The sequence below is a fragment of the Taurulus bubalis genome (genome assembly GCF_910589615.1).
Source record: "Taurulus bubalis genome assembly, chromosome: 15".
In the NCBI taxonomy this organism is placed as follows: Eukaryota; Metazoa; Chordata; class Actinopteri; order Perciformes; family Cottidae; genus Taurulus; species Taurulus bubalis.
Genome location: NC_136603.1, coordinates 7,557,238 through 7,571,593, shown reverse-complemented (window position 1 = coordinate 7,571,593; position 14,356 = coordinate 7,557,238). Strand labels below are relative to the sequence as shown.

The following is a 14,356-nucleotide window of genomic DNA, read 5'->3' as shown; positions in this document are numbered from 1 at the left end:
ATCAGAGAAGTTATTGCCAGTCCAACAACTTGATTGGTCTAAAACCACTTGACAATTTAATAAAAATCATTCATAGGCACATGTGATTTAAATGTGAATACTGTCTTTCTACTATTTAATTTTTTTTTAATGTTTGATCACCGTGATAAAGCCCACATGCCAAAAGTTTTACATTCAAGGTTCCAACGGTGAGAGCAGGCATCTTTTAAAAGAACACAATGGTTTCTGTCATTTTAAGTATCACGCTTGTGTATGTTCAAGTATTAATTATTCTCATAAGTTTGATTATAATTGGTTATTTGATGCTATAATAAAGATGTGACACGCCATGATTGAAAGCTTTGAATGAAAGCTGCTCTGAGTGAAGTAGTTGCGGACGCATGGAAATTGTACATAGAGTAGGAACGGCATGAGAAGATTTATCTTTGACTTTCCACGCTCACAAGCTGTGGCTGTGCCAGTGTTTGGCCTTAATACTTGGCTCCAGCCCCCGACTACGCGAGATGGAATGGTTCAGAACGTTGTCTGTGCGGCTTGTGGGGAACTGGGGATTTATCAGAACATGTGCTGCATCTGAAAAGGAGGTTGATAAGAACAGTGAGATTGAACCAAAACAGCAAGAACCAAAACAATGAGCTGAAAGGCGCTGAACCACTCCACAGAGGTGAGAGGAACTTCAGTCTGATGATAATAGTGTCCATCACGATTATCATAATGTACTTATATCCACTGGACACACTGTTAACATACAAAACATTGATTAGCGGTCTTATTGTCACAGAGCTCATACCTAAAAGTGAGAGTCGGAACATGGACTGATATAAATCATTATGTATGTGTAAAGCATGAGCATCAGACTCAACTCCATATTCACTACAACGGCCATCTTTCTCTAACTACATTTTAGCCTTCGTTGTGAACATGCCTTTGAGATATTAGTAAGAATGCAAACCACAAGTTCATGCTACAGGCCCACTTAAGTGTGCCACATATATTCTTTACCTGGTTGGTGATTGCAGGAATGAGCACAATAGAAACTACTTCCATACACACTGTGCTGTGTCCCGCTGCACTGTTAAGGTGGAATAAATGTGATGTATTTTTGGCAGTAGTAACGCATTATCAGCAGGTGGAAATGTTTCAGTAAAATCAGTTCTTCATATTCCCTCAAAGAATAGTGCACTCACCACAGTGTACTCACACTTTCATAATGGACAAGCAGGAGTATCAAGGGTGGTATTCTCACTACGCTACTTGGTAATTTCACACTCCACAACTCTCTAGCTGGGATAATCTGGGTTAGAAATGTCAAAGTGTCAATCATTCTGCCTCCAGTTACGTCTCTGTTAAGCCAATGGCTGCTGGGGTTTGAGCTCCCTAACCACACTACTACTTTTAATCTAAAAAAATAAATAAATGTAGCTGTAGGAACAGAGGAGCCAAGATGATAAATAATGTATGCACCTCTTGGTTCAGATAATGTGCCATCAGTGCCATCTCCCTATATGGTCCTATTTTACATTTCTACATATACTTTATGGACAATTTTAATGTAAACATAAACATGTTTACACGCTATATGCACATATTTTTCATCAAAGAAACTAGCTACCATCTGATGCAGTAGATCCTAATTGGTGTCATGTTACGTTAAAAAAAAAGACGTACACACTCGAGAAAGTTGTATCTCTTTTTTTTCCTTTCAAATGGGCAAATGCACTAAACATTTGCAGATTATTTTAGCTTTAACATACACTGGGGGATGGTTACATCAAAAGTAGATAAATCTGAATAAAATTGAAGTAATCTCTCTCTGTCCTTCTTAACAAACAGCCACTGCACTATGCTTTGGAAAAAGAGACTATCTAAAATATTTCTGGATCAGATTGTGTATTTCACCATTATGCAGGACAACTCGCAGCTAAAAGACACACGGATATGAGTTGTAAATACATCTTGTATTGAGGCAATAATAAAATAAGAGGTTGTGGTAATTAAAGGATTTTGCAAAGACCCAACATGCAATTGCTGGTCAGTGTCGATTCAACAACTTTACAAACAGTTCATTTGTAATAATTCAACTATTGACGCTATATTTTGGCTTCAGAAAGCTCTATATTAATCTTCTCAAGGTAAATATGAATCCACTGCAAAATTGTAAGTGCATGTGTTGGTTGTTGCCAACATGGCAGCAGTCTGGCCAGCTGACTTCATTCACTAAATAATAGGAGAACAAGGGACACCAACATTTAGCGCCTTCGACAAAGGAAAGCAAACGTATCTCAAAAAGGGGGCAACTTGTAAGATGAGTTCTATTAATAAAGGTAACGTGTGTTTGCAGATGATTTAAATAAATAAGTCAGCAATAGTTTCCTTTTCCTGCAGCCATCGTCTTGCGGTAGCCCCATGTCCCTATACCACACCTGCTGGATGTAGAGAGATTTACACGTAGCAATTGACAGCAAAGAGTAATATTGTGACACTAACACAGTGTGTTTCATAATTTTCTGAAGACATAGTACATAAAAGTATCGAAAATGAGAACAGTTGTGTGTCTTTGGTTCAAGTTTGTGTTTTGTTGCCAAAAGTTCCATTAGAGTGTAGGTAAACCAGTTAAAGAGACGGGAGAGCAGGAATTCAATGACACCTTGTGTTTTTATAGATAAAACTGGAAACTGTCCAGCAACTAATTGATTATGAAGTTGCCTTCAGTTCTTTTTATCACCAAAGCAGGGACTTTAGGAAACCCATTTGATCATATTCGCTTCCTCACTCATCCCTAGACAGATATTTGTATGCCTCAAAGACATGTGTTCAATGCAGTAAGACCTCTTCTCATGAGAAAAAAACAAATTGCCGGACATTATTGAAACAGAATGTCCCCTTCAGCACAATATGTACGGTATCAAAACACTTTTATTTCCCTCTCAGCTGTCCACCACCATAAATAGGAATACAATTCATCATGCAGTGTTGGACTCCAACGACTTAACATGTGAATGAAGTACAAAATACGACTGAGTGTCACAAATAGGAGCATTGCTTCCTCTTATCCAGTCCGGAGGCCATCTCACAGCACGTAACATGAATCTTATGCTATCTTGATAGATGGACCTTTTAAAAAACAAACAGTTTACTTCCTGGGGGGGAGAGTGTTTTCTGGAGGAATATAAACTTATATTTTTTGCTTTAAAAAGGCCAGTGGAGAGTGAAACATTAATCAAAACCATTATACTGGTAATCGAAAATCAAAAGCTTGTCTCTGACTGTAACTGCTATGACTCACACGTGTAAACATACTGCTTGGTTTCTCATTTTATTTACTAGATGTCATTCAATGAAAACATCTTTAATACTTTTAAACCACTTGGATAAGGCTCTACAAACCACACTTTTTGTATCAGGGAAATCACTCTACTTTTTTTTTTTTAAATGGAAATGGAGATGTTGTGGTATGATTGGAAGATGATGTAGAGGCTTGTAAATCAATGATAGCATCTTTATGAGGGCTGTACATCCTGATTCAATTCCACCACTGACATCTCAGCATATTCATATACATTCACTAAATTGTAGGGGAAAACTTGTTCCCGGAAACCATGAAAGCATAAAAGAAGACCTTGACATGGAAGAAGGTTGATATTTGAGGCTTATTCGACAGGAGCATCAATGAAAAGAAACTGCTCAACCGGCAGATGTAATGTGGCAAATGTGAGCTGAAGTGAGAAAGACATAGGAGTTTAAAGGAAGACAAATGTGGTTGAATGCCATCACTGGGTCAGCATGAAAAAGGAAATGGGCAGGCAACTTTGAATTGAAAATGTCTGTCTTTGACAGCGACATATTTTCTCAGCAAGTTTGATCAGCTGAATATAAAGGACTGCAACACATGAACCATCTATTCATTAATACTGGATGCATAGACTGTAGTGAGGATAATATTACAATGTATTTATGAATATATGTAAACATAGAAATGAATCACCACGAGGTGGACACAAAAATAAGAACACCTGTGAAATGTAAAGCAATCGCAGGGAAGAATCGTGCTGCAGATGTTGTTCGACAGAGTATTTTTCTGAAGTAGACTTACCTAGGGGTGAGCCCATGCAGGTGCCTCCATTTAGGCAGTAGTCTGTGCAGTGGTTGACCTCGCAGCGCTCCCCTGAAAAGTCAGGCCAGCAGTAACACCTCCAATCTCCTTTCTCATTGGCCAAGCATCGGCCTCCATTCTCGCAGGGGGGACGGCACAGTTCACCTTCACAACAGCAAAGCCCATAATGTTTACTGTGCTGCAGTGTGCGCACCTCAGCGCACATCAAATAGTCACAATGTGGTGTGTTTTGGTCCCAGCTATGAACAACTATGGATGTCTGATCAAATTGAATGTTCGTGCTGTGTTTGAATACGTTTCCAATGCTGTAAAAATGTTGTCAAAGTGAGAATTGTTTCTGATCATCACAACACAAGCCAGGGTTTTCTTTATCCACCATTATAGGTGCTGCTAAATCCTGCGATAAGTCATCTTTCTATGGCTTGAAGATGCGAGAGTAGGCCTACCTGAGACCATGGCATCACTACAGGTGCCATTGACCAGCACCTTCCCCTCTGGACAGGTACATCTGGCACCAGTAGGGTTGAGCAGACACATGAAATCACAAGACATTCTCAGGCATGGATTTGATCCTGTGAAGAAAAAAGAAAAAAAGAGTCAAGAAGATAAATCTCTTCATCTGGCCTGAGATGGGAAAGAGAGGTTTGTTTGAGAAAATTGTGTTTGTTCTGTCTCAGAGTAAAGCTATTTATTTCAAGTGTTTTAATTACAGTTTTTAAGAGTGTTATTTTCTCGAAGCCCAGAGATGCAAAAGGATAAAGCATATGCATAACATCACACAGGCCTCTTCTCCAGATTGAATAATCAACGATTTTGAAACGTGCAAAGAATTTCCCACTGTCTAATTGATTATCAGCTCTCTGAAGTGCTCCTCCCGCTGCCGCTTACAGTGGAAAACAATGTAAACATGTCATGAAAAAGTACTCAAAGTAAATCAAAATGACACACACTTCCACAAAAGGTGGGTAATATTAGATGAAATAATAATACTCAGCAGATGTAAGCTATGAAAGATCACACTTTACAATAAATGTTTGGATTTAAAGCAACACAAGGCATCTGTCCAAACTGCAAGTGCTCAAAAACTAATTGACAAAACAGTAAAGTTTTGTGATGAAATGGTATAAATATGTCCCCCCACTTTATCTCTCTGACTAGTTATTAATGGTGACACAGTATACAGTATATACTAAAGATAATCAGTGGTCAGATTTTGACGATGAAAGCCCAGAACAAATCTACATGGCTGTTAAGAGTTTTGCTGAAGATATCAGGCCGCCATGTCATCTATTTTTGCAGGCTGTGCACAACTTCTGCCCACAGACTTCACACTACACGGCTGGCCTAATGAGTCTCTGGGGAACGGAACAGCTGCCCTTTAAGTGAAAAACTGAACAAGACTGAGCTGTCTGATGTTCTATAACCATTAACCAGAGATGTAACAAATAACTCAAGTGGGTCTAGTACAGGAAGCAATGGAGAGGATGTGGTTGTATTGATTAACTGAGTCTCAAGAAACAGACAAGTATTTTTCTTTATGTCTCACACCTGAAACAGTAACACGCCTCAAAGAGAGCTTCAATCAACCATAAGAGCTCGTGCTGTTTCTTTATGTTATATTCATCCAATAGGTATCACTTATCATTGAACTATGATATAGTGTTATTCATTGAACACCACTAATTAATTTTGTTCAAATTATTTCGCTTTTAATTATACATTTAATTATACACATTTTCACACAGTAAACTGAGTATTCATAACTAATCACGCACCTGATTTACAGGTTAAAACATGATATAGTGCATTGCCTTTGCGAGCTATACTTGGCATTTACTAAACTGCAGCTCTGTTGAGTGTTTGATCGAGCTGAACGTGTTCCTCCTCACATTATGTCCGACCTGAAATCCCTAACTACATGTTTGAATTACAAAAATAAGACTTCAGAGACACATTTTAGGAACCAGAGGTAAGTATTGTCTGACATTTCCATTTTTTCTTTATTCTATATTTCCATTTAGCTTTGTCTATATGTAACTTGGGTCCAGACATCCACAATCATTCAGTTACATCCACACAGAGACACACAGACCAGGCCATGAATCATTTACAACATATAAAGTCGGGCCCAGTCATTTTTTTATGATGGCCTTTTATAAACTCTCTCTACATACATCTTGTGCACTTTATTAGAATGTTATGTACACAGTAAGGTGAATGACTGTTAATAAAATGATGTACCATGGCTTTCTTTTGCTGACACTCTGCAGTTTGTTGGATGATAGGGAGCTTTTTGAATATAGAATGAATATGCTTTACATAATACATAAAAAGAGAGATTGTCAAAAACAGCTTACCGTCTTGCTGTTTGTAACGATGGGAGATCAAAGCATTAGTGGGCTTCTCCATCCCTAAATTGAGATATTCCACCGACTGTTTTCCATACTTGTGAATTCTGAAGACCTCATGTTTTAGTCCGGTTCCGTAGATGTAGTCTTCAAATATATCAATTCTGTATGGTTGGGAAATCCCTGTAAATCCATCAGAGAAAGTAGATGACATCAAGAAACCCTTTCAGAACACTTGGAAGAATGACAGTTTTCATCTAGTGGCAGATACAAGAAGGCAGGAATGTGCATGTGGGCAGAATGTTCTCAGCACATGTTGCTTTGAAGCTTACCCACAAGCACTCCTATTGTTGCAATTATTTGATGAAAAGTTGAGGAAACCAAAGTGCAGCGAGAATATTATGTGTTGAAAAGAAGGATTTGTGCTTTGTTTTTCCAGTTGTCTTTACCATGTCTGTCACTGATTGTCACCAGAGGGTCCGAGCCATCCAATCTCATGCTCCCTATCTGTGAGAGCTCAGGATCCGCCCAGTATAATCGCTGGTTGAAATAATCAATGGCCAGCCCTGTGGGAGGATGAAGGAAAGAAATGTATTTACCTGAAAACATTACACCGGGCTCATCACGGAGTCCCTCGAAGCAGGAGACCTTCAGGTCAAGATATATGTGTGTAGCAGATGAACAGGATGTGAAGACAGAGTCCCTCTTGTTTCCACCTCCCTCTGGCTGTTTGCATTCAACATTCGTTTTGCTTGTGTCAAAATAGCAGAGGAGATCTACCATCTCTGAATGCTCACATTACAATTTCAAATCAGTGACTCACTTTTTCACTGTATTATCGAGCACCTGGCTGGGGCGTTTAAATAGGTTTGCGTTTTTCCTCAGATGATGAATTCCTCTTTCTGTGACCAAGACAGAGCATGGGTCCCTTGAATTAAAGGAGGCCAAAGCAGCTCTTCAAAACTAGATCAGCACTAAGTGTCTCCCTGCAGACACACCAACACATTCAGAGTTGCTGGAGAGTATTTCTTCTTATACATTTTAAAGCTGCGACTGCACTGGCTGAACAATATATACTATACTGTGCATATGTGGTACGTCTAAACATGTGGATATTCTCTGTAGTTACACATAAGTATATAGGTCATAATATACTTCATATTTGACAACACTTCCAGTGGGTATACATCCACAACTGCTACCAACGTATCTACAGTAATGTCACTTAGTAATGCTACTTAATGAGACATCCAATTAACAAGCAGGTTACATCTTTCTGTTCCATTTCTTTAGTTGAAAGTGTGAATTTGCTCTTGTGGTTCAACTATTAGCTAATGAGCTTGTCGGCCAAGTCAACATCTCACAGTGCATTGTATATTCAGTGGCTCGTTATGAATTACAGAGACATGCATATAGTGCATCAACTCTTGGTTTCATTATGGACTATTTTTTATATTAAATAATTTAATGTCTTCTTGTGTTACTCACAAACTATCGCTACTTCCTCATTCTAACATTCTCAATGTTGACAGAACCTTCAGCTTATTAATTACATGTACGACCATGTACAATAACTTAGCTGACCTCAAAGAGCCAAAGAGTTGAAGGGTTTAAAATGACAAAGTATGAAAATTAACAAATGAATTAATAACATAAAGGTGAATACATTGACTTGAATGGGAGGCAAGCAGCATGATCAACTGTAGCTGTAATGAAAGTAACCTGAGGAGTGTTGATGACCAGCAGCACTATCTAACATTGTTTTAGTGGGCAGGTTTTGAACGTAGACAAGGAAACATATGCGTGTGCACGGGCCTTTAATGACACAACACTCGTTCCTGCCAATGGTTGCACACAAGTCCACTGATTTATTGGCTGATAGACACTGACCAAGACACTTTCCAATGCACAAGCAAAGGCAGTGAAGACTCGTGCTAGTTCATGTGGACGAGAAACGAAATGCCGAGTGATGAGGAACACTGAATGTTAATATTACTTTGTTTGTTTTCATGAAAACTCCACAGGGTTGCTTAAAGATACCACAGCAATGAGAGAAAAGAGATATATAGCAATGGAAATACATTATAGACAATAAAAATACCTACCGGTGGGTCTCCTGAGGTTTTTTTCCAAGAGCACTCTGCGCAAGGAGCCATCCATGGCTGATTCCTCTATATGAGAGTGATCACCTATTACGCTCCAGTACATCATACTGCAAAAGACACAAGAGAAATGCTGTACCTCCCATTTTCACCATCTTATTGTAAAATATTACAGACAGTATGCATAGAAATGCACCTTTTTACCTAAAATAACATTCATACAGCCTGACAAGTCCAATTGTTTCACTGCTATTGCAACACATTTGGTGTTTCTCTGTGCAGATTCTTATGACTCCTTCTGTCCATCTTTATTTTCCAAGTAATGAAGTATTATACGGTGATGCGGCAGATGAGAACATTTGGAAAGCCTCAATATTAATTGTGGGAGTGATGCATCAGAACCAAATGTGGGTGTGGCAGCCTCGTTATAGTTGGAGGGCACCTTTGATGGAGCTGCTGTGAATGACATTACGCGATGTAATTGGCAACTGATTAAGCTACTTCCACTGCAGCCGAGTAATTAATAAAATGCTTACGTTTCCAATGACCATTAAAAAATGGTTAAATGAGGACATTTTCCAAGTAACAGTGCTTTCCTTAGGTATTGAGAAGGTATCCGTCGATAACAAGTGCACAGAAAAAGGTCCATATCTTAATGTTTTTGTCAATCTTTGATTTAGCATTTCACTCACATCTCTCACGCAATAAAAGGCTTTTATTGTGAGGCAACAGCGGGATACGTTTGGCAAGACATGTGGCCTAATTGCTGATTGGAGTGATAATCTCCATGGTCGGGAGGAAAACTACATACCAGATTTATCAGAATGTTTATGATACAACCCTGCTGTGCACAACTTACCCTCTGGCAGGGTTCACAGCGATGGCGTATGGCTCTCCTGCTATGTCAGTAATCAAGCGGGTGCAATTTGGTCCCTTCAGTTGCCCCACATTTATGGAATATCGTAATTTAGTCCAGTGGGCTGTGTAATAGCTGAACCAGTGCATCCGAGAGTGATCAGTCCAATAGATGTTGCCTGTGATCCAGTCAGCAGAAATGTCTCTCGGTCGACGGAAGTCTGAACACTGCAACCAATAATAACCGTAAAGAAAGGTGCTCTGTTCATACATTCATCATAAGTGGCATAGCAGGGACACATTTTGTAGAATGCAGCCTCTTAACATGTAGTTTTATCACCTTTCTGTGAATTCACAGAAAATATCTTAGCAATAATTACCCTATTGCTTATAATTGCTGTGGTTAGAAGACATAACTAGACATATTCAAGATTTTCTTGGAATAGATTTGTATAAACATATACTTGCATGCTTTGTGATTCCCTCAACCATTGGGTTGAGAAAATATGCAACAGAAATGTGCTGTGATGCTTGAAAAAACAAGAAAGACGCACATTTGATATACTTACAATGTTTCTGACATTTGTTTTAGTTTGACTTCTTTCTAGATTGTCTTTGTAAAAAATTCCACCAGGGTTAAATTGGGTAGCCCAGATAAAGTTTTGGTGGTGAAACAGAACATCCATCCCAATAATGCGAGCATTGTCCTCAATGTGAGTGAGCAGTTTGTGTCCGTGGCTCTGGTTAAATGGATACACAAAACTTCGGATTTCAGTATCATTAGCAATGTAGAGCACACGATCTTCTGGTCCTGCCCGGTGAGTTATTTATATGTAGAAAAAGAAAAGAAAAGAAAATTGGCTAAATTCCATGTTGGGTATTAGACAACAGTAAAAACACAGTGCATACAAATACAGTACACCATTTTGCTCATTTTACAATCATATCACCAAATTAGCATGTATGCAGAGCACACCAAAGGATGTTTGATAGTGAACTTTAGGCTCATACCTTTTGCTATGCAGTTGCCATTGATATCCTTATAATTTCGGTCACATGAGCACTTAAAAGATCCCTTCGTGTTTGTGCAGTAATGAGGACATGTGTCAAACTGTAGGCATTCATTTGTCTCTGGAAAGAAAAAATAGATAGACTGATTTAATTAGAAATAGGTTGCTTCAGAAAACAATTTATATTTTTCATTATTGATGAGACACTTTATACACATTGAGAGATGATGGGTAATAATGACACAGAAGAGTCAAATTATGGAACAACATACATTCTTTTGTAGAATATCAACATTTAATGATATTTTTAATTGTAACTTAATGCTGTGGGGACTGTGGGTATTTGTGTCATGTGTTCTCTACGTAATGGGGAAGACTGAACGTTTATTGTCATGAAACTAGAGGCCTCAGTTTGATTTGTTGAGATAGGACTTACACTGAAATTGCAACATTATTTCTGTCCATTTTTACCATTTTCATTGCTGAGAACTGGCATGTTTGCTCATAGCAGACATATTTACCTTTTTAAAATGAGTTATTGGTTACTTATAATGAAACCTCAAGGAATACTTGTCCATAGGTGTCACGTGCCAGTATTTGCAACTTAATTAACCCTGTATCTTAACCTGGCTGATCTAAGGAAAATACATTGTTAACCCAACAGCCCAGTGCAAAATGTTAACAATTGCTGTACCATCAAATGTTCCAATGGGGGGAAAACATGAATAAAACTGATCATACATTACCTTCACATTGGCCTGTCTGTTGGTTCCTCTTAAAGCCAGGTTTGCACTGGCAAATAGCATTAGCATTTGTTTGGTTGCAAATCGCATCCTCTCCACATGGATTTGTTTTCTTTTCACATACGTCTCCACTGGAAGCTGTAAATAAAGACAGGACTTTGATTACACCAGTCCTCTGCTTCATAGATACCTGCTGTGTGTCTCTTTTGATGTGCAAAAACAGAAAGGGCAGCATCTTCTTTCATATAGTACACAGCGCACGTCAAACGTGGGCATACATACAGTGTATTACCATAAATAACAAAACATCCCATTTAAAATGAGAAGATTGCTTTACTTCTTGAGAACATCATTGGTGACATTTGGCACTTTTCATCTCTTCCGAGCGCTCCTTTGATCTGTTTGCACAAGCCAACTGGTGCCGTACTTACAGGCCTTGCAGTCTTGCTCATCTGATCCGCCATCGCCGCAGTCACTGAAGAGATCGCACTGCAGCTGGACGGGGATGCAGCGTTGGTTACTGCAGGTGAACTCTGTCTTCCCACAAGGCCGAGGTCTTCCGGCCACCACCTCTGCTTTAGTACACACAGTTTTAGAAAACTCAAAACCAAACTCATGCAGTACCAAGTATTCAAATGTGTGTATGCTGCTTTCAGCTTCAAAAGATTTAATAGAAGGTGAAAATTCTGAAATGTGCACTAATAGGGAAGGAGCATATTGGTAATGGTAAATAGACCCGTACTTGTATAGCGCCTTACTGGTCTTCCGACCACTCACAGCACTTTAACACTACATGACATCATTCACGAGAGGAGCTACCATGCAAGGTGCCACATCAGATAATCAACCATTCATACACTGTAGGCGCAGCTACGGGAGCAATTTAGGGTTAATTATCTTGCTCAAGGACACATTGACATGGGCTAGCGGAGCCTGGGATCGAACCGCCGATCCTCTGATTGAAGGACGACCCTACTCACCACTGAGCCACATATTGACAATTCTTTACCTATACTACTTTCACTTTACTGCATTATGAAAATACATATGATACTTGCTGCAAATCAAATAATTTTGTAAAACAATACTCATCTTTCCTGAATTATTCTACAAAGGGTCAATACATTTGCAACGGTTTTCAAAAATAAAGGATGTATACTATCACAGAGACAGCTGTTATTTTTTTTTAATTATTTATCCAAACATTTTTTGAGTTATTTTGTTTCTGATCATTAGTTTACTTGAATTAGCTCTACAGTTTTCTTCTATCGAAGCAAATGATACCAAAAAAGATTAAGAGTTTAAAGGAAGTGAAAGAACAAAATGCGGTGACACAGAGGTGGATGGAGGGAGCAGTAGGATTAAGGTGAGAGCGAAAGGATGGATGGTGGGACGAAGCACACAGTGGTGAGAGGTAATGGAGTGAGGTAAGAGATGGATGGCCGTATCAATGGAATCAGAGAGGAAGATGAATTGAGGACAGAAAGAATAAAAGAGTGAAGGATGAGGGAAGTGATTTGTCCCTTTTTTCCCTGTCTGCTCGGTGTGATCGTCACACCAGACTTGTGTCGGGGAAACACGTCAGGAGACTAAAAGAGGGTCGGCAGCTGCTATGCTGTCGGGCATACCAGAGAAGATAAAAGACATTTTCAGCATAAAAACCCTCCCAAAAAACAAAACATCGTTAAGTTCACCAAATGTGAGGTGATAATGTGGTCTAAAAAAATATTTGCATGAAAAGAAATGTTAAATCAGGATTCTTTTCCATAATTTCCAACCGTGCTGGATTGTATAAATGCATGACATTCACATACATAGTACACATACACAGTTCATTCAATGCTAGGCTCAAGTCAGTTCAAGGCCATAATCCTCTCATGCATTAGAAATCAGGACTAACCTTTGACCCTATTTAACATGTCATCAGAAAAAGCTGCTGGGCTTGCTCACATCCATCGACCTGGTCAGTGTTTTATATTATATACCAAAGGGTCCTAACTTAGAAGGTCATTAACTAAATCTGAGTGATATACAAGTTAGAAAATAATAATGTGTTTTGTGAAAGAAAAATCACTCTTTTATTCTAAATTTCAACTCATAGAAAATGTGAACAGTAAACACAGCTTCTTTTCAGGGTTCATAAGCTAAAAACAGTTGGGACTGATTTGGAGGACAGTTCAGAGTTCACTATTAGGGCATTTCCTGTGTCCCAGCTTCAATTAATATTTTAAGCTCTGTATCTCTGAGGGTCAAGTGCATGAAGGAAGCATGGTTATCACATAATAGAAGTATACTTATGCACAACAAAATTACAACTTTAATTGTATTTTCATATAAAAAGGTGCATTTTGTGCTCACCACACTCGTCTTCATCCGAGTTGTCACCACAGTCATCCACTTTGTTGCAGACTTGGTCAGTGCGCAGACACACATGATCGTTTCTGCAACGGTATGGCCTCGTAGGAGGGCAGGGAAGCTTTGCTGGAGATGAAAAGACACAAAAAGTTAATGGATATGCCTTTAAAAAAAAGAAAATATGTGCATTCTTTCATGAAAAGACAATTACATTTTCCCTCTTTGAAAATAGAATAGTAGTGGTTTATAAAATATGCATCAACTGTCTTCAAAGGAGAGCCTTGTGAGTGACACGTTCAACCCACCACACATGTCTAAGTCTTCGTCGGAGTTATCTCCACAATCGTCCTTGCCGTCACACACCCATGCGTGGAGTTTGCATAAGGTGTTGTTGCAAATGAACTCATCAGCACGGCAGAAGAAAGCACCTGCAATTATACAAATAAGTCTTTCAACACACTACCTTGGGTAGTAAAATGCATCCAAGGTTGAAGAAGATGTCTCTCAAATACAGTCTATGACAAGAAGGAATGACATATCATTTAACATAATGATCCAGAGAGCGAAAATCGATTAATCTCATCTCAAATCTTTTATTCTCATTGCATTCAAAATCCATACATCTGCCACATGCTCTCAACTTACCTGCCATACATTATTCTCTATTGCTATGTATCCTTTATATTAAATACTGTGAAACGGTTCACATGACTTATCTGTTCAATAATACTATATGCAGTGTTCAGATTTGAGCTAGCATATGAGAAGTCTTCAAATTCAAGTCTTCAAAAACACAACACAACACATAAACACACTGACGCGAGGTCCC

At 38.8% G+C, this 14,356-nt stretch overlaps 1 protein-coding gene across 1 annotated transcript in view; it reads right to left on the bottom strand.

Moving 5' to 3' along the window:
• Nucleotides 1-14,356, bottom strand: part of lrp1bb (low density lipoprotein receptor-related protein 1Bb) — a gene marked incomplete at both ends in the record, with an annotated part of 233,942 nt that overhangs the window by 10,528 nt on the left and 209,058 nt on the right. The window contains 12 exons of the mRNA XM_079230683.1: nt 4,094-4,258; nt 4,561-4,686; nt 6,472-6,645; nt 6,912-7,028; nt 8,568-8,674; nt 9,424-9,647; nt 9,989-10,230; nt 10,431-10,550; nt 11,176-11,310; nt 11,604-11,747; nt 13,531-13,653; nt 13,833-13,955. Coding sequence (XP_079086809.1) covers nt 4,094-4,258; nt 4,561-4,686; nt 6,472-6,645; nt 6,912-7,028; nt 8,568-8,674; nt 9,424-9,647; nt 9,989-10,230; nt 10,431-10,550; nt 11,176-11,310; nt 11,604-11,747; nt 13,531-13,653; nt 13,833-13,955 — 1,800 coding nt within the window. The remainder of the gene's footprint in view (nt 1-4,093; nt 4,259-4,560; nt 4,687-6,471; nt 6,646-6,911; nt 7,029-8,567; nt 8,675-9,423; nt 9,648-9,988; nt 10,231-10,430; nt 10,551-11,175; nt 11,311-11,603; nt 11,748-13,530; nt 13,654-13,832; nt 13,956-14,356) is intronic.